Source organism: Anomaloglossus baeobatrachus, chromosome 5 (genome assembly GCF_048569485.1).
Source record: "Anomaloglossus baeobatrachus isolate aAnoBae1 chromosome 5, aAnoBae1.hap1, whole genome shotgun sequence".
Lineage (NCBI taxonomy): Eukaryota > Metazoa > Chordata > Amphibia > Anura > Aromobatidae > Anomaloglossus > Anomaloglossus baeobatrachus.
Window position 1 is genome coordinate 144470728 of NC_134357.1, and position 19867 is coordinate 144490594.

At 43.9% G+C, this 19867-nt stretch overlaps 1 protein-coding gene across 4 annotated transcripts in view; it reads left to right on the plus strand.

The window, feature by feature from the left end:
• Positions 1–19867, plus strand: part of MARCHF8 (membrane associated ring-CH-type finger 8) — a 326522-nt gene that overhangs the window by 122761 nt on the left and 183894 nt on the right. For all 4 annotated transcript variants that reach the window (XM_075348957.1, XM_075348956.1, XM_075348958.1 and 1 more), the window contains one exon: positions 3544–3704. In XM_075348957.1, coding sequence (XP_075205072.1) covers positions 3618–3704 — 87 coding nt within the window. In that variant the 5' untranslated portion in view covers positions 3544–3617. The remainder of the gene's footprint in view (positions 1–3543; positions 3705–19867) is intronic.

Here is a 19867-nt window from a genome sequence, read left to right on the forward strand (position 1 = left end):
ATACATCACTGGAATCAGGCTCTCTGCCCCTACGTTATGCTGCTTTCAGATAAGATGGCAAAAGCCTGGTGACCGATTCCCTTTTAATGTACCATCTACAAGGTGTCTCTGTTCTCTCTGATTTACTACCTGTTGTCAGTTGTAGGCGGTCTCTAGCAGCAGAGAAGACCAGATAGATTGCAGGAAGTGGTGACAAGTCTTTTTTCCGGTTTGCCCCAAACTGAAAACCTGCCCCTAGGCAGTTTCACAAATAGGCCATTGTCAATGACTGAAGCAATATATGCAGGGAACTGAGGGAATGCAAGTCCCAGCTTCTATAGTGCTGGTAGAATAATGGCAAAGTTCCACTCACTCAAAAATCCTTAATGACAAGTTCCATGGAATAAGAATCGGGACAGTGTTATGCACTAAGAAACATTTAACTGGTTATGGAGGCGAAGGGGAGCAATGCTATGCTTTTTACAGCTTATTTAGGGGAAGGGCATGTATAATGTAAGCTAATAGGGGCTTGGGTCCCCAATAATGCAATAAACAAGTGTGCGTATGTTTAAAAAACAAAACACCCTTTATTAGATGCAGTGCCTTTCGACTGTTGATTGATAACTTCCATCTAATAAAGTGATTTTATGTAAATTATTGCAGGACATGCAGTAAGTGACAGCCCAGAATGAAGGGCTCTGGTCCTGCTCCATTTGTTACCACTAGGGGGCACCTCTTGCAGGAAGAACCTGATTTTCTCCAGTATAAATTAAAATATGTGATTACAGCACTAATTCTCTCACGTTTTGTAGCGTGTTCATTAGATTCAGTAGTAATGAATATTTGTTAAAGGGAAGCCATTTACTTCCCATTGATGCCTGAGTGACACAAAGCTTCTGTGCGTCTTTCATGCTGATGAGCCATGTGAAGAATCCGTCACATGAGACCTAAATGAATTACAATTACCCATCCATCAAGTCATCATTAAGATCATTATTATAAATGTGATGTTTTCCTTTGCGATGTGTGTTCCTCTTCACTGTGGCACAATGTGCGCAGATTGATCAGATGCAAACACTTGTTTATCCACTAATCTGGAAAGCTGGCATGTTGCCAGTCACCCATCCATCTCTGCGGGCTTCATAGCTGATGTATAGACACTTTCTTTCATGTACATAAATCTCATTTGTCAAAATTCCTAGAATCCTTTTGAAGGATTTTCTCAGCTTGGCGAAAAGAAAGTGTTATCTCCAAGGTGTTAAGGGCTGCGTCACTTCACCCGCAAGGTGACAGGCGGCATTATTCCTATACCGCGGGATCTCTTCAAGCAAGATTGACGTATAATCTTCTGTTAAGAAAGCGTTAAGGAAAATGCCTCTACTCTATAGATTTCTTTGTATTATCCTAGTGTTTAACCATCAAAAATACTCTAACCCATCACTTGTTTTCAGTAGTTGCTGTATTATGGAATATTTTGGTGTATCGGATTACCCCAACTCGCCCCCCCTCCCCCATAAAAAAAAGTATTGAAAATTACCTAATGACTGATAGCACTATATAGAATTTTAATCAAAGGAAATGTTAATTGGTCCCCTCTGCTCATTCTTATGTCTCAAGAATATAAAGTGCCAAATTATGACACTTCTGTTCTGGAAATAAATACCAGATAACAATAATTGAATTGGCAGACATATGCAGAAATAGCACGTACAATTTACATTTTTTTTTCTTTTTCTAAACCTTTGCCATTTTTTTTACACAGTATATTTGCTTTTAGACTGCTTAATTCAATTGAAGGACAATATTCCATTAAAAGGTCCGAAGGCCAAAGTAATTTTCTTAATTCCAATGTAGTTAGTGCCCTAATTAAACTATTTTCTAATATACTTGAGTTAAAAAGTCTCTCTCCTCCCTGAACTACACTATTAAACTGCTAATCTATTATTTTTTTTTCTCCCTACTTCCTTTCTGATGATGCTTCATTTGGGAATCGCAGTGTATGCTGGGATAGTCAAATGAAGTGCCATCAGTGACTCTCATTTCAGAGGTTGGGCTAGTCCCTGCGCAGTGTGTGATGTGCACAGTGACAGAGCACTCCCTGTGCTGGTTCAGATCAATTGTAACGACCCGGCAACAGAGCAGTGTCAGGCAACCTGGCATGCAAAGACCAGTGATGTCACTTGTGGGACCACTTTCCTAGAGGGTATTTGTACAGATATACCAATTTAAAGGGGTGTTCCAAATGGAATGTTTTGCAATTTCATTTGTTGAATCATAGGTGCCATAAATTCCGGCAGAAATGTACTCCAGTCCCCAAAGGGAATACTGTACATTTCTTGGGGAGGCGCATTGTTGCTGATAGATGCGCCAACTCCATTAGTAGGCACATTTGTCTTAATGAATTTGGAGCTTCTTACTCCAGCGCACACTTGACCAAGACTTGCATACAACATGTAAGCTTTGAGTTGGGGTCTTCTAATTTTTTTTTAATGAAGAATCCTCAGGTCTCCATAAATTTAGGATGGCTAGATTGGATGAGAAAAAAATATAATTTTGCTGACAACATTGCTAGAATTTAGCGATTGTAATTTTAAAGCTTTGACAAGCCATCCATGGACAATATGCTGATCACAATATTTGACTCTTAAGCCTGCTTTACAAGTTGCAATTTCTCATATGATATCGTATGCGATTTGCAACGTCCCCATCGTATGTGTGGCACGTTCAATTTGTTGACCGTGCCGCACAAACGATTAATCCCCGTCACACATACTTACCTTCCATAAGACCTCGATGTGGGCGGCGAACGTCCACTTCCTGGAGTGGGAGGGACGTTCGGCTTCACAGCGACGTCACGCGGCAGCCGGCCAATAGAAGCGGAGAGACGGAGCTGAGCGGGACGTAAACATCCCGCCCACCTCCTTCCTTCCGCATTGTGGGCTGGGAGCCGCAGGACGCAGATAAGATCTGTTCATCGTTCTGCGATGTGTGCTACCCCGGGTACGATGAACAATCTGACGTGCAATTCTAGAGAAATGTACGATGTGTATGCGATGAACGGTTTAATGTTCAATCACAATCGCACGTACCTGTCACACACTGCAATGTACCTTACAATGCTGGATGTGCGTCACTTACGACGTGACCCCGCCGACACATTGTAAGATACATTGCAGCGTGTAAAGCGGGCTTTACACGGGAACCCCAGTGATGGATTATAATTTTTGTGCAAATTTAGCAGTAAATGTTCAGTTTTCCTCCAGCGCCACTATATGGGAAATTGATGCATTACACTTCAATGAACTGCCGGGTCAATACAGGACGGGTCAATACAGGACAGGTCCTCCAAGGCGAGAGGATCTGGCAAACGCCCACCAGCTTTGTAATTCAGAATTCGCTAGTGCGGTACATGAAAATGGGTTTTCTACACTAAATATCAAATGTATTTTTAATTTTTATGTAGCGGCTAAACACTTAAATTCATGATGATCAATAATGATATTTGCCAAGTTTGTCGGCATCTTATGTCTTATACTTTTTTTTATTTTCTTTCTTTTTATATAGAAACTGAAATAACAGTCCAAAATGGGAGGAATTAGAAATATTTCATATAAAAAAGACTGAACAGAGAAGCTGTGATGAAAATGCATCAGATGTCGGTTATACCATCCAGAGATGTCCACTCCACATGCTTCCAGAAAAAGGTCAAAGAACGAGAAGAACCAGTAAGGGTCAATTATGTAACTTTTTGATGTAGACCTTGATAAAACTGCGAAATACTAAGCCCTGAGGTTGTTTGGTTTATGTAAGGAAATGTAAAAGTGATTTCTCTTATTAGTATTGAACCACATAAACGAGGCTGACATAATTCTCTAGGATAGTGCTCAGGGGCTACTCGGGTTGAAATTCACATGGTTATGTCCGTGATTTTGCGGATTAGGCTGGAATGCAGAGCAAAGCATCTAAAGGTAATACATGAGTAATATAAGAGCAAGATATTTGACCCAAATTTAGCAGGTACTTCCCTCTACATCCCACCTAGTTCCTGCAGCTGGGAGGAAAGTTTTGTTACTGCAACCTTATGTATATCACCAGGCACCACCATTTTCATTCTATATCTTGTACTGGAAATGGACGACACATCCAGATCAGAAGCTCGGGGTGTAGGCTCTGTTCAGCCACTGAGACATGGGTGGCTGGGACTTATTGTACTGTCCAGTATGGCAGAATGGGTCAGTGTGCAGTCCAGTAGGAGTAATCCGCTACCTGATTTCTGCCAAATGGGCAGCACTATACCCTGCTAAATCTCCCAACTTCTGGAAGTTGCTGGTTATAGTCTTTACTAACTCTGGTTCACATCTTTAGCCCAGCTCCGGTTTAACCTGTGTTATTTCCATTCTGACCTTGACCCGTTTCCTACCTTTTCTTCTGTTTTACAATTCTGTTCCTTGTCTGCCCTTTTGGTTCTGCCCTAACAATCTCACCATTGCTACAGAACATATACAGCTGCACACTAAAATGCTAACAATGAATAAGGGAACTCTGGTATTTCATTACTGTTATAGGAATATTTGAAAAAAGAGCTATTTAGTTCATGTATTGGGCAATGCATGTGAGCCCGGTGACCACGGCAAAGTAGTCTCTGTATACCGGGAACCTAACTTCAAATAACACTATCTGGGTTAAAACCTCCATGTCTAGGCAGCTAGACTCCTGCTATAGCCTGAGCCTGTGTTATTCCCATTCTGACCTTGGCCTATTCTTACCTATTCTTCTGTCCTTCTGTTTTGTTGCTTGTCTGCCCTTTTGGTTCTGCCCTAACAATCTCACCATTGTTGCCAGAATAAACTCCAAGGACTCAACCCAGGGTGCCTGTGTAAGCCCATATTCCTGCACAGTGGATATGGTGTAAAAGTCACGGCACCCCTGAGCCCTAATAGTAATAATAGCCCTAACTATTAGAATAGTTGAAGTAGCCAGCGCAAGTAGCCAGCTAGTTGAAGGAGCCAGCCCAAAGCCCTATTACGAGCTTCCAGGTAACCACGGACAAAGTCATGTTATAACTAATTTTCATGCCTTCGGCTAACAGAGGGCAGCATATCACTCTTGCACAGTGTGTTTATGATTATTCATAATAGAGATGTGGCTCATTTTTAAGACCTCGAGGCAGAAGTGAAGACTGTAATGCACCTTTTGGGCTTGATATGGCTCTTCTCATTTCTTGAATACTCTTTAGCAATATAACAGGTATGGGATCGTCTAAGATTTCAAAATCGTCATGAGTTTTGGTTCAAATCCCTCATCATAGTAATGATCTTTGCTTATTATCACTAAATTGAAGTATTTGATCTGTTTGATCCTTTTGGATGTAAAGAATTTTTTCAAAGGAAGGTTTGGTTATCCAAAGGACACCTTTATGTAACAAGCTCATCCATTGTGTGAATTTGATTCATTTGTTTTTAGAATGAAACTCAACAGAGGCATCACTTAGGGTATTGCCTACACTGGGCACCACTGTAACAGGCCGAGAAGTATTGGAGCTATTTTGGGTGTTCAGCCTCCAGATATAATCTGGAATGTTTCCGTTCTCTGCCAATAAGAAAATATTATGCCATGGAATTGAAAAACAAAGTATCTTACAAAGGTGCAAAACTTTTTTAGATGGTTACTTTATGTAAAAGCGGAAGACTTCTTCAGATAGGTGTTGTCTCATATGCCACTATATACTAGGGCTTATGCTTAGTGAGTTTAACCATACACTAATTCCTTTGATAATGGTCATTTTAGATTTATTTCACTATTTATAATTCACTTTATGGATACTACATTATTCATTACTATAAATTTGCAACATTCAATTATTTCCAAACTAATAAAAACAAAATATCTCACAATATTTTTCATTTGCATGTGCAGCACTTTCATGGTGGCTCAGTGGTTAGCACTGTGGCTTTGCAGCGCTGAGGTCCTTGGATCAAATCCCACAAAGGAGACCATCTGCAAGGAGTTTTTCTCCTTGTGGGTTTCCTTGAGGTTCTCTGGTTTCCTCTTACCCTGCAAAGACATACTGCTAGGGAATTCCAATTGTGAGCCCCAATGGGGACAGTGATGATGTCAGTAAAGCACAGTGACTGTATAATCCTTGGCAGCCAGATCAGATCACTGTAAAATTCTTACTACATGCTGGCATCTTGGATGCCTCTTTTGCGCATTGGACATGCAAAAAAAAAGAATTAGTTAGGCATGCTAAATTTCATCATGGGTGCCTGACAATGCCTTATTCCCCTCTCCTCATTAAAATGCATGCCAGTTCATATACACTAAGTATAACTATAGGGATATAAAAAATAATTGCTGTTGGTTAAATAAGACTTTGGGTACAGCAAGGATTGAACCAACACAACCTCTGTTCCAAATCAGAAATAATTTTGTCTCAAATTGTCCTACATGTCTTCCATCCCATTTATTATGTGTTCTAGACCCTTTTTGCTGCTTAATTAATGGGGAGTTTGGCTTCCGGTGAGGAGCGTTGTTCTGTGGAGCATGAATAAACTTGCAGTGCCGTGTGCCAAAATTTTGGTGCAGATTTATGTCATAATGTAAGATGACTAATATGTGATGTAAACTTTTAATTATTGGCTCACTTAAACCATAAAGTTTAAACAGCTTTAACTGGACTTACTTTAAGACGCATTCCCCCTCCCCCCCCACCCCCAAATGTCCAAATGTTGGGGGAAAGGGGAGGTGCGTCTTATAGTTCGAATGTATGCTACGGGGAATGAGGGTGCTGCGGTTGTGCGGGTCATCGGCGGCATGAGCAGGCTGTAGCAGTGCCTACCATGACCACGTGGGTATGCTCATTAGCCTCTTTTCATATGCACTGCATCCTCCCGCCCATCATCTCTCGGCGCTGAAGCCGGCGCTGATAAGTGGGCGAGATGATGGGCGGTGGATGCGCGTATAATTAACAGCCGGCCCGTGTGATTGATCATCCCTGGCTCTTACAGCGTGGAGTGATCTTGTGTGGTTATATTCACTTCCCCCCACGCATCATCATCAGCGCGGGGGGCAGTGAATAAGTATACTCACTGGTCACCAATCCCTGCAACATCGCGATGTCTTCATGTCTGCCTGCCCGCTGATGTGTGTGGAGAGTGGTGCGCACAGTGATGACGTAATCACTGTGCGCACCAGGGCTGTGGAGTCGGAGTCGTGGAGTCGGAGTCGGAGCTCATTTTGGTGGAGTCGGTGTCGGAGTCGGTATAAAATGCACCGACTCCGACTCCTAAAATATATAATAAATTGGGGACAGGAGTGCAATGCAGAATGTGCTGAATATTTTACTAAATAATAACATTTAGTATAATGCTTATATTTAAGTGAAACATTTATTGTAGTACAATGTGAACATCAGACATTTAATTGTTTTTATGATACAATAATCAAGATATTTGGATAGAACATAAAATATTTATTGGAATACAACTTTAGAACACAAAAAACTAATAAATTGTAAATATGTAATATATAATATATATACACACAGTGTATATACACACACAAGATATATATGTAATCTACTGTATATTACATAGTGTATTACATATTTACAATTTATTACAGTTTTTTGTGTTCTAAAGTTGTATTCCAATAAATATATTTTATGTTCTATCCAAATATCTTGATTATTGTATCATAAAAATTATTAAATGTCTGATGTTCACATACACATATTCATGTACTACAATAAATTTTTCACCTAACTATAAGCAATATATGTAGGAGTCGGAGCCGGAGTCGGAGCCGGAGTCTGAGTCGGTGCAAGAGAATTTGAGGAGTCGGAGTCGGAGTCGAAGGTTTGGCTTACCGACTCCACAGCCCTGGTGCGCACGGCTCCACACAGGTCAGTGGCGCTGTTGCTTTTACAGACAGGAAGACGAATGATGCTGTGTGGAGCGAGGAAAGGTGAGTATAAATGTTTGGGTTTTTTTGTTTGCTACAGGATACGATGTTTCCTACGTATACCAGGATGGGGGCATATACCTGGATGGGGGCATATACAGTACCTGGATGTGGGCATATACAAGGATGGTATAAATAGCAGGGACTAAAATATAACTTTTAATTTAACAATCAATAAAGTGCTTGTGCATAAATAGTGCAACGAACAAGAAGCCACATGGTAACATATAGGTTTGATCTCACCCAAGCTTCTTCCGTAGACTGGACTGCACACTGGTCCTAAGAAAAAGGGTCATCGGCCGGAAGAATAGGGTAAACAAGTATGGTGAAAAACCCCTGTCGTGCCCCGTGAATAAACTTCCACACTGACAAGGGCAGCACCCAAATAAGATGTCTGGTGGCGCCACCATTTGCCTAGTACACATAGGTTAATCGCCTGTGCTGATCCCTGCCACTGCAGGTTGATCACCTTATTTTTTCCTCCGTCTCCCCTGAGGAACTCTCGGTATGGAGAGGGAAACGCGTCTGCAGGATTTACATCTTTTTTTGGTTGCGGGGCAGACATCTTATTTGGGTGCTGCCCTTGTCAGGGCGGAAGTTTATTCACGGGGCACGACAGGGGTGTTTCACCATACTTGTTTACCCTATTCTTCCGGCCGATGACCCTTTTTCTTAGGACCAGTGTGCAGTCCAGTCTATGGATGAAGCTTGGGTGAGATCAAACCTATATGTTAACATGTGGCTTCTTGTTCGTTGCACTATTTATGCACAAGCACTTTATTGATTGTTAAATTAAAAGTTATATTTTAGTCCCTGCTATTTACATTGATTAATTTTGCACTATTGGGCATCACCTTTCTGCTTGGCAGACTTGCTATTGTACCATATACAAGGATGGGGATCATATACGAAGCAAGAGGATCATTACCAGGATGGGGTACCTTAGTAGAGAATTTGGGGACATTACCCCCATACCAGTGTCAGCAGCAGATCCTCGCCCCATAACAGTGTGTCATGACCACATTTTTTGCTTAAAATTTTATTGTCCCATTTTCCTCCTCTAACACCAGGGTGCGTCTTATGGTCTGAAAAATATGGTAAATTTGGTGCATTTTAAGACTGATTAGGCCACATTTACACTGTCTAAAACTATTTTTAGTAAACCTGCCCCAATGTTTGTGCGACATGGCAGCTGTAATTGATTGATTGCCTGGTGCACAGTGCAGCACAATACATTTTTATGCATTATAGTGTCGCAGTTTGAGTAAAGCCTTATCCAGATGTGAGACTACAGCCTAAATGATATTGTTATATCTCTGATTCCATAGAAATATTGCTTTGAAGCTTTAACGTCTTTTACATTGTTGCACATTTAGTGTGATGCTCACGACAAATACAGATAATTGAATGGGAGTCTGTCAGCCCACATTGACAATATAAACTAAAGGCATGGCCTTGTACAGGATATAGTCTCTATTAAAATCACCCATTTATGAGCCAATTAATTAAGACTGGTGTTATACACATTAGTCCTGATGAAGGTGCGTGATAGGGTTAGGGGTGCTACATTCATTAAGAGGCGGACGCTAGTTGGTGAATTTAGTTAAACTTCTCTGTGGCCTGAACCTCACCAGAAATACTAGTCCATTCAGGAACTGGAGTAACATTTTTGGCCTAAGTTACACCTCTGTGTTGTTGTGTGGATGCCGACTTCATGAAATCTGCTAAACGCACAACATTTTGGAGCACATTTTCACGTTGCACAAAAATTTTACAGCTTTTCGAACTGTTTTACGCCAGAAAATTGGCACAAAGATTATGAATTTGTCTCATTCTGCGGAAACTGAAGTGTAATGAAATACGCAAATCGGGGTGCTCGGTGCGGCCTTTATGTGGCTAAATAGCTCAGCACCCTGTTTTGCCCACTGGAGTGCATGTCTTCCACCAGCTTTCCATCTCCCCATTGGTGAGTTGTAGAAAAAGCTAAGTCAAACCTGCGCTGTCATAGTGGACATGACAAGCACGCCGGCGCTGTCATAGTGGATGCGACATGCAAGGCGGTGCTGTCATAGTGGACATGACAAGTAAGCCGGCGCTGTCATAGTAGATGTGACATGCAAGGCGGCATTGTCATGGTGGACATGACAAGTAAGTCAGCGCTGTCATAGTGGACACCACAAGCACGCCGATGCTGTCATAGTGAACGTGACAAGCACGCCGACGCTGTCATACTGGATGCGACAATCACGTCAACGCTGTCCTAGTGGACACGAGAAGCACGCCGATGCTGTCATAGTGGATGCCACAAGCATGCCGACGCTGTCATAGTGGATGCCACAAGCATGCCGACGCTGTCCTAGTGGACGTGAAAAGCACGGCGACGCTGTCCTAGTGGACGCGACAAGCACGCCGACGCTGTCCTAGTGGACGTGACAAGCACGCCGACGCTGTCCTAGTGGACGTGACAAGCACGCAGACGCTGTCCTAGTGGACGTGACAAGCATGCCGATGCTGTCCTAGTGGACGTGACAAGCACGCCGACGCTGTCCTAGTGGACGTGACAAGCACGCCGACGCTGTCCTAGTGGACGCGACAAGCACGCCGACGCTGTCCTAGTGGACGCGACAAGCACGCCGACGCTGTCCTAGTGGACGCGACAAGCACAGCGACGCTGTTAATCACCAGTGAGTGAGTGGGGACATGCAAAACCAGGGGGTAGAGCGGGGCACTGAGCTGGTTCTCCACCCCAATGCTGTACTGAGCACTCTAACCAGCAATGTTTGATTAAACTTTAGTTTTTGTAGAGCGGAGGTAGTGATTATAACACTAAAAGTGCATTTTCTTATTTATTTCCTTGGGATTATATCTCATACATGGGTACGTGCTTAGTTACATTGTCAGTTTGGGCTGACAGACTGCCTTAAGCAAAATGTATATCTTCAAAAGAAGGAAAAAAAATTGCTAAATTCAAAGGAACAAATAACAAAGAAAAAAACTGTTTTTCATATATATATATATATATATATATATATATATATATATATATATATATATATATATATATATATATATATATATATATAATTGCCTTATTCTGTCTGTCTGTCTGTCTGTCATGCTCCAAAATTGTGTCACGGCGACATTGTGTCACCGTGACATGTCCTTACGGTGACACAAAGCTGATTGGCCGCTGGGTTCGCCATGGCCCCGCCCCCCCACACGGATTGGCCTCTCGCCCCGGCTGCGCCCCCACACGGATTGGCCAGCCGCTCGCCCAGGCTCTGCCCCCCCCCACAGATTGGCCTCTCGCCCCGGCACCCTGCAGGCATTGGCAACTCGCCCACACCACGCCCCGCCCCCCTCACGCAATAGACGTTAGCTCTCGCCCCCCCCCCCCCCGCATTGCCCGAACTGACACGGTCACGGAGCCACGAATCCCAGGTGAGTACTGTACTCCCCCCCCCCCCCCTTTCCCCCCTCACCAACGGGAGCCCACATCAGCGTACGCCGCCGCCGTATGCTGGTGTTGGCTCCCGTGCGAGCGGGGGACGTGTTGCGCTGGTAACCATGCTTGCATAGTTACCAGTAAATCAAGGTCCTGCAGCGGCGGGACTTCCACACGCACAAACATAACAGCACACACACGCATACACACACACATCAGATCACACTCACTCTCACAAACACCTCACACACACCTCACACAAACCTCACACACACACACACATCGCATCCACACACTCACAGCATCCGGCGATATCGCTTGCTTCTCGGCCTCGATACTGTGCTGTGAGCTTCCAGGACCTGCCGGAGGATCACATGGCCAGAAGCATGTGGTATCTCCGGATGTTGTGACTGTGAGCGCGTATGTGCGATATCGTCAGTGTCTGTGTGTGTGAGTGGATGCGATCGGGTGTGTGTGAGTGGATGCGATCGCGTGTGTGTGAGTGGATGCGATTGGGTGTGTGAGTGTCGGCAGAGGAGCACGGCGTGCTGGAGGAGGCTGGGAGCAGAGAGGCTGATCATGGGGAAGGCTGGGAGAGGGAGGCTGATGCTGGGGGAGACTGGGAGGGGAAAGCTTATGCTGGGGGAGGCTGGGAGGAAGGAGGCTGGGAGGAGAGAGGCTGATCCTGGGGAAGGCTGGGAACGGGAGGCTGATGCTGAGGGAGGCTGGAAGGAGAGAGGCTGATGCTGGGGGAGGCTGGAAGGAGAGAGGCTGAGGCTGGGAGGAGAGAGGCTGATGCTGGGGAAGGCTGATGCTGAGGGAGGCTGGGAGGGGAAAGCTGATGCTGGGGAAGGCTGGGAGGACGGAGGCTGGGAGGAGAGAGGCTGATCCTGGGGAAGGCTGGGAGAGGGAGGCTGATGCTGGAGGAGGCTGGAAGGAGAGAGGCTGATGCTGGCGGAGGCTGATGCTGGGGGAGGCTGGAAGGAGAGAGTCTGATGCTGGTGGAGGCTGATGCTTGGGGAGGCTGGGAGAGGGAGGCTGATGCTGAGGGAGGCTGGGAGGAGGGAGGCTGGGAGAGGTAGGCTGAGAGAAGAGAGGCTGATGCTGGGGGAGGCTGATGCTGGGGGAGGCTGGGAGAGGGAGGCTGATGCTGGGGGACGGTGGGAGGAAGGAGGATGGGAGGAGAGAGGATGATGCTGGGGAAGGCTGGGAAGAGAGAGGCTGATGCTGGGGACAGAGAGGAGAGGCTGATGCTGGGAGGAGAGAGGCTGATGCTAGGATGAGTGAGGCTGATGCTGGGAGGAGAGAGGCTGATGCTGGGAGGAGAGAGGCTGATGCTGGGGGCAGAGAAGCTGATGCTGGGGGCAGAGAGGCTGATGCTGGTGCAGCATGGGGGATGGAGCACGATGGGGGGGTGCGCAGCATCGGGGATGGAGCATGATGGGGGGGTGCGCAGCATCGGGGATGGAGCACGATGGGGAGTTCACAGCATGGGGGATGGAGCACGTTTGGGAGTGCGCAGCATGGCGGGTGGAGCACGTTTGGGAGTGCGCAGCATGGGAGATGGAGCACGATGGGGGGTGCGCAGCATAGGGGATGGAGCACGATGGGGAGTGCGCTGCATGGGGGATGGAGCACGATGGGGAGTGCGGAGTATGGCGGATGGAGCACGTTTGGGAGTGCGCAGCATGGCGGATGGAGCACGTTTGGAAGTGCGCAGCATGGCGGATGGAGCACGTTTGGAAGTGCGCAGCATGGGAGATGGAGCACGATGGGGGGTGCGCAGCATAGGGGATGGAGCACGATGGGGAGTGCGCTGCATGGGGGATGGAGCACGATGGGGAGTGCGCTGCATGGGGGATGGAGCACGTTTGGGAGTGCGCACCTCCCCCCAAAACACACACACACACACACACACACACACACACACACACGCGCGCTCGCACTGCACAACACACCACACACCACACACCACACACACACACACACACACACTGGGAACCACAAACAACTGCCCTACACAGACACCCACACACACAGACAACGCTGCGCACACACAGCACCCAACACACAAACACCGCGGCACACACAAATATACGCACATACCGCACAACACACACATTGCACAAAACATACCTCCCCCCAAAACACACCACACACACACAAACCGCGCAACACACACACAACGCTACAGACACACAGCGCTCCACAAACAACGCAACACACGCAACACACATACAACACCGCTCTCACCCCCCGTCACACCCAGACAACACCCAGAACATGTACAGCCCCTACACAAACACTTGGTAACTACACACAACAACATCTATATATATATATATATATATATATATATAACAAAAATCATGCATGAACTACACAATACGTAAATTCTAGAATACCCGATGCGTAGAATCGGGCCACCTTCTAGTATATATATATATATATAACAGATTGCAAAGGTGACCACTGGTTATGGCAGCAACAATTCTTTGTTTTTCAAGAGAGGCATCGTCATGGTAACTGCTTTGTTACGCCAGTATTTTCATGGGAGATTTTGCATCACCTCGCCACATTCCAGCGACTGTGAACACAAAACAGCCTTTATACATGGGATCATGCTGGAACATGCTGCTCATATGTCCAGGTAGATGAAGGCCGTACTGTCTGTGACACAGCCCTGCAGAGAGGCACAGAGGGCCGCACAATGAAAAGAGCATCGGAGAAGAAACGTTATACCGAATTTATGATGTGCATGTATATTCTCCATGCAAGGCTAGATCTGCTGTAACGCAGTACGCCTTTATTGAAGAATAGCCAACTGTGATTGGCCATTGGGGAGGCGAGTGATGTCCACTCCCCTTTTCAACGTATGCTGCCCCTCCATGGCTATTCTACCCGCCATGAATGCGTATGTGAACACTGGACTGCCATTGGCATCATTTGTAGAGCAAATATAGGTCTGCTCACAGCTGGGGAGAGATGGCTTATGCTTTTTTAAAAGGGTTTTTCCTTTTAACTTTTTGTGTAAATTTGTAATTGCTGGGCTAAAAATTACAAAATTACCCAGTACTCACCCTCCCCAGGTCCAGCCTATTTATAAACTCACCCTCCCCAGGTCCAGCCTATTCATAATTACATGAGCAGTGTTGTAGACACAGCGCAGGACCCAGAGAGGGTGAGCACCGTCTGATTTTATTTAATCCTGGAAAGCACAAGTTTACAAAACATAAAGTTGAAAGGGGAAAACTCTTTTTATAAATGTATTGCATTTTCCTTCATCATACTATGGATATAGACCGGTATATGGAACTGTGGTCCATGTAAATTCTCCTGTGTGTTGCATCACCTCTCAAAGCACTTCATGCACTACTTTCTTATTGCTGTTTGCACTACATTTACCGACATTCCTGACTTTTTTTGGGGAGTTTAATAGATGTTTCCTAATTTGCAGTTTGTAAGGTGCAATAATTTTATCCTCATGGTAAACTTTTAACAAGATTTCTCATAGACCTCAATAGAAAATCCTAAATGCAGGCAGTGACAGCCAAAGATTTCCCAGGACTTTGACTCCTTAAAGGGAATCTGTCAGCAGGTTTTTGCTGTGTAATCTGATAGCACCATGAGGCAGGGACAGATACCCTTATTCCAGCAATGCATCACTTAGTTTGCTGGATGAAGCAGTTATGATGGTCACAATTTTTTATCTGCTGCAGATCTAGCAGAGCTCAGATCTTGAGTTGTGTATAACCCCTCCCACACTATAGCTTCCTGTGTACAATGTATAGTGACCAGGAGCTGCTAATCAGGGCTGGTCGGGGATGGACTAGGCTGCACTAGATTAGTGGTTTTCTAGTGTTAACTTCCTGCTGATGAAACTGATTTGTATTGAAACAGAAAACACAGCCTAGTAAATGACTCCTCTCTCTAATCCAAGACTCTGCTCCTACATTATGGTGTTCTCAGATTATAACCTGTGTCCGATTTCTTTTAAATCTTGAGATTTCTCCAACTTTGCCTGAAGTATTTGTTAACAGGACATGAGTGTGCCATTCCTGTCCAACTGCAGAATGATGACTATTTGCCATGAGCAAGCTTAGACATACCTAGTGTAACTACTGTGACAGGAACCACCAGAGGCCATTTGGCTACAAGGATCATCTAATATATAAAGCTGTGTATGTGTGTGTGTGTGTGTGTGTGTATGTATGTATGTGTATATGTATGTGTGTATGTATGTGTGTGTGTGTGTGTGCGTGTGTGTGTATATGTATGTATGTGTGTGTGTGTGTGTATGTGTATATGTATGTGTGTATGTATGTGTGTGTGTGTGTGTGTGCGTGTGTGTGTATATGTATGTATGTGTGTGTGTGTGTGTGTGTGTGTGTATGTATGTCCGGGATTGGCATCTGCACCGTCGTAGCTACAGCCACTAAATTTTGCACACTCTCACTTCTGGACCCAGAGAGCGTCATAGGCTATGTTTTGAGGGGAAATTTTAACCCCGCTCTTTACAGTTATTCACCAAAAAACCTGCCTCCATTAAAGCGAAAGGAGCTGGGAGCTACAGTGCAGCCAGAACTTCAGAAGAATGCGCAGCCACGCCCTTATATGGAATGTTGACGTGTCACAATGCAGCCAGGGAAAGAGGCAGACACAGACAGGGTAAGAAACAGACATAGACAGGGTAAGAGACAGACACAGACAAAGAGACAGACTGACAGGGAAAGAGGGAAAGAGAAAGACAGGTTAAGAGACAGACACAAACAGGTAAAGACACAGACAAAGAGACAGAGACAGACAGGGAAACAGACAGAGAGCGAAAGAGACAGACAGGGTAAGAGACAGACAAAGACAGACAAAGAGACAGACACCGGGAAAGAGACAGAGGGAAAGAGACAGGCAGGGAAAGAGAGGGCAAGAGACAGACAGGGAAAGTGATAGAGATAGATAGACAGGGAAGGCGATTGAGACAGACGGAGAAAGAGACAGTCAGAGACAGACAGGGAAAGAGACAGAGAGATATATACAGAGGGGGAGACAGACAGAGAATGGGAGAGAAACAGAGAGACAGTTACTATCCCGGGCGTTAATACATTTGATTTATACATTCTATCCCGGGAATGTTAATACATTCTATTTTGTTAACAACAGTTATTAACCCGGGCGAAGCCGGGTAGTACAGCTAGTGAATTTATATTTAGATTAAATATTTCCCTAGTGTCTTTTCAAGTACTTATAGAAAGTATGTTTTAAAGAAGCACTCCTATAAACCTTTTTATTGCCTAAATGTCTATATAGTGTAACCGCTGTAATAAAATAATTGAACGCTGTCTTCTTCTGTTTCCAGCGCCGCTCCAGTCCTCTTTTGGGTCAGGGTCTGACCGTATCTATTATACTGTGGCTACCTCAGCTGACCACTGTGCATGCCCTGTGGCCTGCCCAGTTCACAGACCTAGGCGCCATCCTATTGTGGCACAGCTCTGTGCACTGAGCTACAATTTCCCCCATCACTGGTATTTACAGTGGTGACATGCAGTCTGGGCACCAGGGTAGCAACTACGAGAGTACATTAGTGGTCTGGTATTGTACTACTAATGCCAGGCTACTGACCTGTTCTCTCAGCTCGAAGAAGTCACCTGGGTGGTCCTTCTATGAGTGGTGCGAGCAGAGCTGCAGTGGTAACTTCTTCCCATAGTGAGAACTGGTCATAACCTGGCATTACTAGTACAATACCAAATTGCCGACGTGTTCTCACCGCCACAAAGCTCATTGCTCATCAGTGTAGTGATCATGCTACTGTACTCTGAAACCAACGCTGTTTCGCCCAGCGAAATAAAGCCTTATTCAGGAGTCTGTGATGCATGTACATCTGAATGAATGATGCAGAGCACATCAGCCGAGATAACTTTGGCAGTGGTTACATCGCTCTGCACAGCAAGCTTGAATGTACAAAGCGTAGTAACCAGTGAAAAAGTCATCTCTTCAGATGCACTTTGCAGATACAGCAGTAAAGCCTCATTCAGATGTCCGTGCAGCTCAGACTTTTGAAGAAGGCACTACACTGACATAGCAGATTTCAGGCAATGTGCAGATATTACAGTGGAAAAATAAAATAAAAAAAAGTAAATTAAAAAAAAATGTACAAATAAAATTTGAATCACTCCCCTCCCCATTAAATATAAATTAAATATTAGTATTAGTATAGTATTTTTTTATACTATTCAATGAATGATTTTAACACAATGGAGGGGAATTGTTTGTTTTACTCTGATTCTAAACTTCATCTCTCTTCCTTCTTTTGCAAATGCCCAGAAGAGGAGGAGAGGAGACATCAGACACGTGGAGCAGATCCCAAACACATTTACTGCATTAGTAATGCGAGCTATTAATACTTTAGGTTTTCATGGCAAATGTCAGCCGGTGCTCCCCCTAGTGTTTAAAAGTTGACTTTCAAAACTTGTTACATTTTTTTTTTTTATGGTGTAAAATATGAAAAATAGTTGAAACATTTTCTCAATTGTTGATTTATTTTATTTTTCCCCCATGACCTATTTAGTTTAATATTGAGACAGGTCAATCAGTCCTTGGCTACTTGTGATTGTGGGACGTGAAAATGACATTTGATCTTCAAGGCTATAAAAGTCTATTGACAATATGTGCAAAGTGATCAAATATTCTTTCGGGTGTATGTAGGTCCAGAGCAGGAGACTAGACGAATAGGTGGATCCAAGTATTTATTAAGTATAGCAGAGGTAACACCACTTATTGGATTGTGATGTACAGAGCTTTCTCCATGCATCAAATTACCATCAAACTCATGTAGATATTTGTACATGTTTCATCTATTTGGAGAGAAATGTAATTTAACCCATTCTTTGGGGTCTAGTGGCAGAAATCAATGTCTTTATAAATTGGTAGCATGTCATACAAAGCTCCAGAGAGCTCATTTCTAAGAGTTTATATGAACCCTGGACAAAGCTTCAGGTGCTGTTGCAATTTTCCATATATACTATTTTACGAACTAGAATAGTTCATGAATTTGCTGGCAGCTCCTCCATGCATCTATGATGCAGAATCTCTGGCTTGCAGAGACCAGCGCCACCCGCGTAAGAGACGTTCACTTGCAAGGGCAGTTCTGATCTGTGAACACTGCCCTGACAACACACCCTACCTGTATTATTATTATTTATTATTATTATTAATAATAATAATAATTAATTAATAATATTATTTCAAGGAGGGGAGAAAGGCTGTAACTGTGACCTTAGCCTCGACCGCCTGCTCTGATGACGCTTTGTTTGAGTATACACAGACATCTGTGCTATGTAGCCAGCAGGCTGCATTTCCTTTGTAACTGGGACTAATTTACCAGCCCCAGGTACAAGGGAAATATGATAAAAAAATAAAAATATTTAAATGCCTCATCCTCACGTCAAACAGTCTGGTTATGACTTTATGGAAGGCACAATGTGTAAAATGAAAAATAAAAAAATAACATGTAAAAAATAAATAAAAAATGGAGCACTCAGTCCAAATGTTCCCTGTCCTCATAAAAAAAAAAAAGCTAAAAATAGACCCTTATTTCATTTATTCTTCAACTAATGTGGCACAATATTTGCTGATGTCAGCAAAAAAAATAAAGAAAAAAATATTATCGGATATTCAAACAATTTTTGCAGCTTTTTTTTGTGATAAATGAGGCTTCATTTTCTTAGCTCTTTAAACCACATGTACAGAAATAAAACCAAAAATGTAAAGGTAAATGGCCTGGTCTTGAACACGTTAATGGGGAGTAAAAGTATTTCCAAAAAAATACATCAGGAGTGAGGCTAATTTTTCTTTAGCAGCAGTGTTAGTATTTTCTGCGCGTTAGGATTATTATATTTAGGAAGGTCTACAGACGAGTACCATTCCACACACTGCTGTCCTCTTGATAACGCTCATTGTTATAATAAGTCGTATATGAGTCGTTGTCACTTGGCTTTTTGTCTCCATCTACAAGAGACAAAGAGAAGCAGCGAGACTGGCACGGAGGTTATGAGAAGTCAGATAAGGTGCAGGCGGAAAAATGTTGAATACTAAAAAGGTCTTCCATTGTTTTACTTTCTTCCTTGGCTAGAAACCTGGTGTTACAGCATCACTTACATTGTTAGAAGCCTTACTTGCGCATATCTCATCAGCTTTGTAAGAAAAGCCAAGTATATAATGACATTACCATGTAGCCTAATCAATAGGAATCCAGAAAAGCAGAGATTTGCTTGGAGAGACATCCTTGCCTGGCACATCATCTTACTAAATAATGCCTTCATGGAATAAACTCATAATAAAGTCAGCGTGATTGGTCTGTGCATTTATAACCATAAACGGCGGTAAGATTATTTCTATTCCTTCTTCTCTACTCTAATGTCTAAAGGTACCATCACACATAACGAGATCACTGCTGAGTCACGGTTTCTGTGACGCAGTAGCGATCCA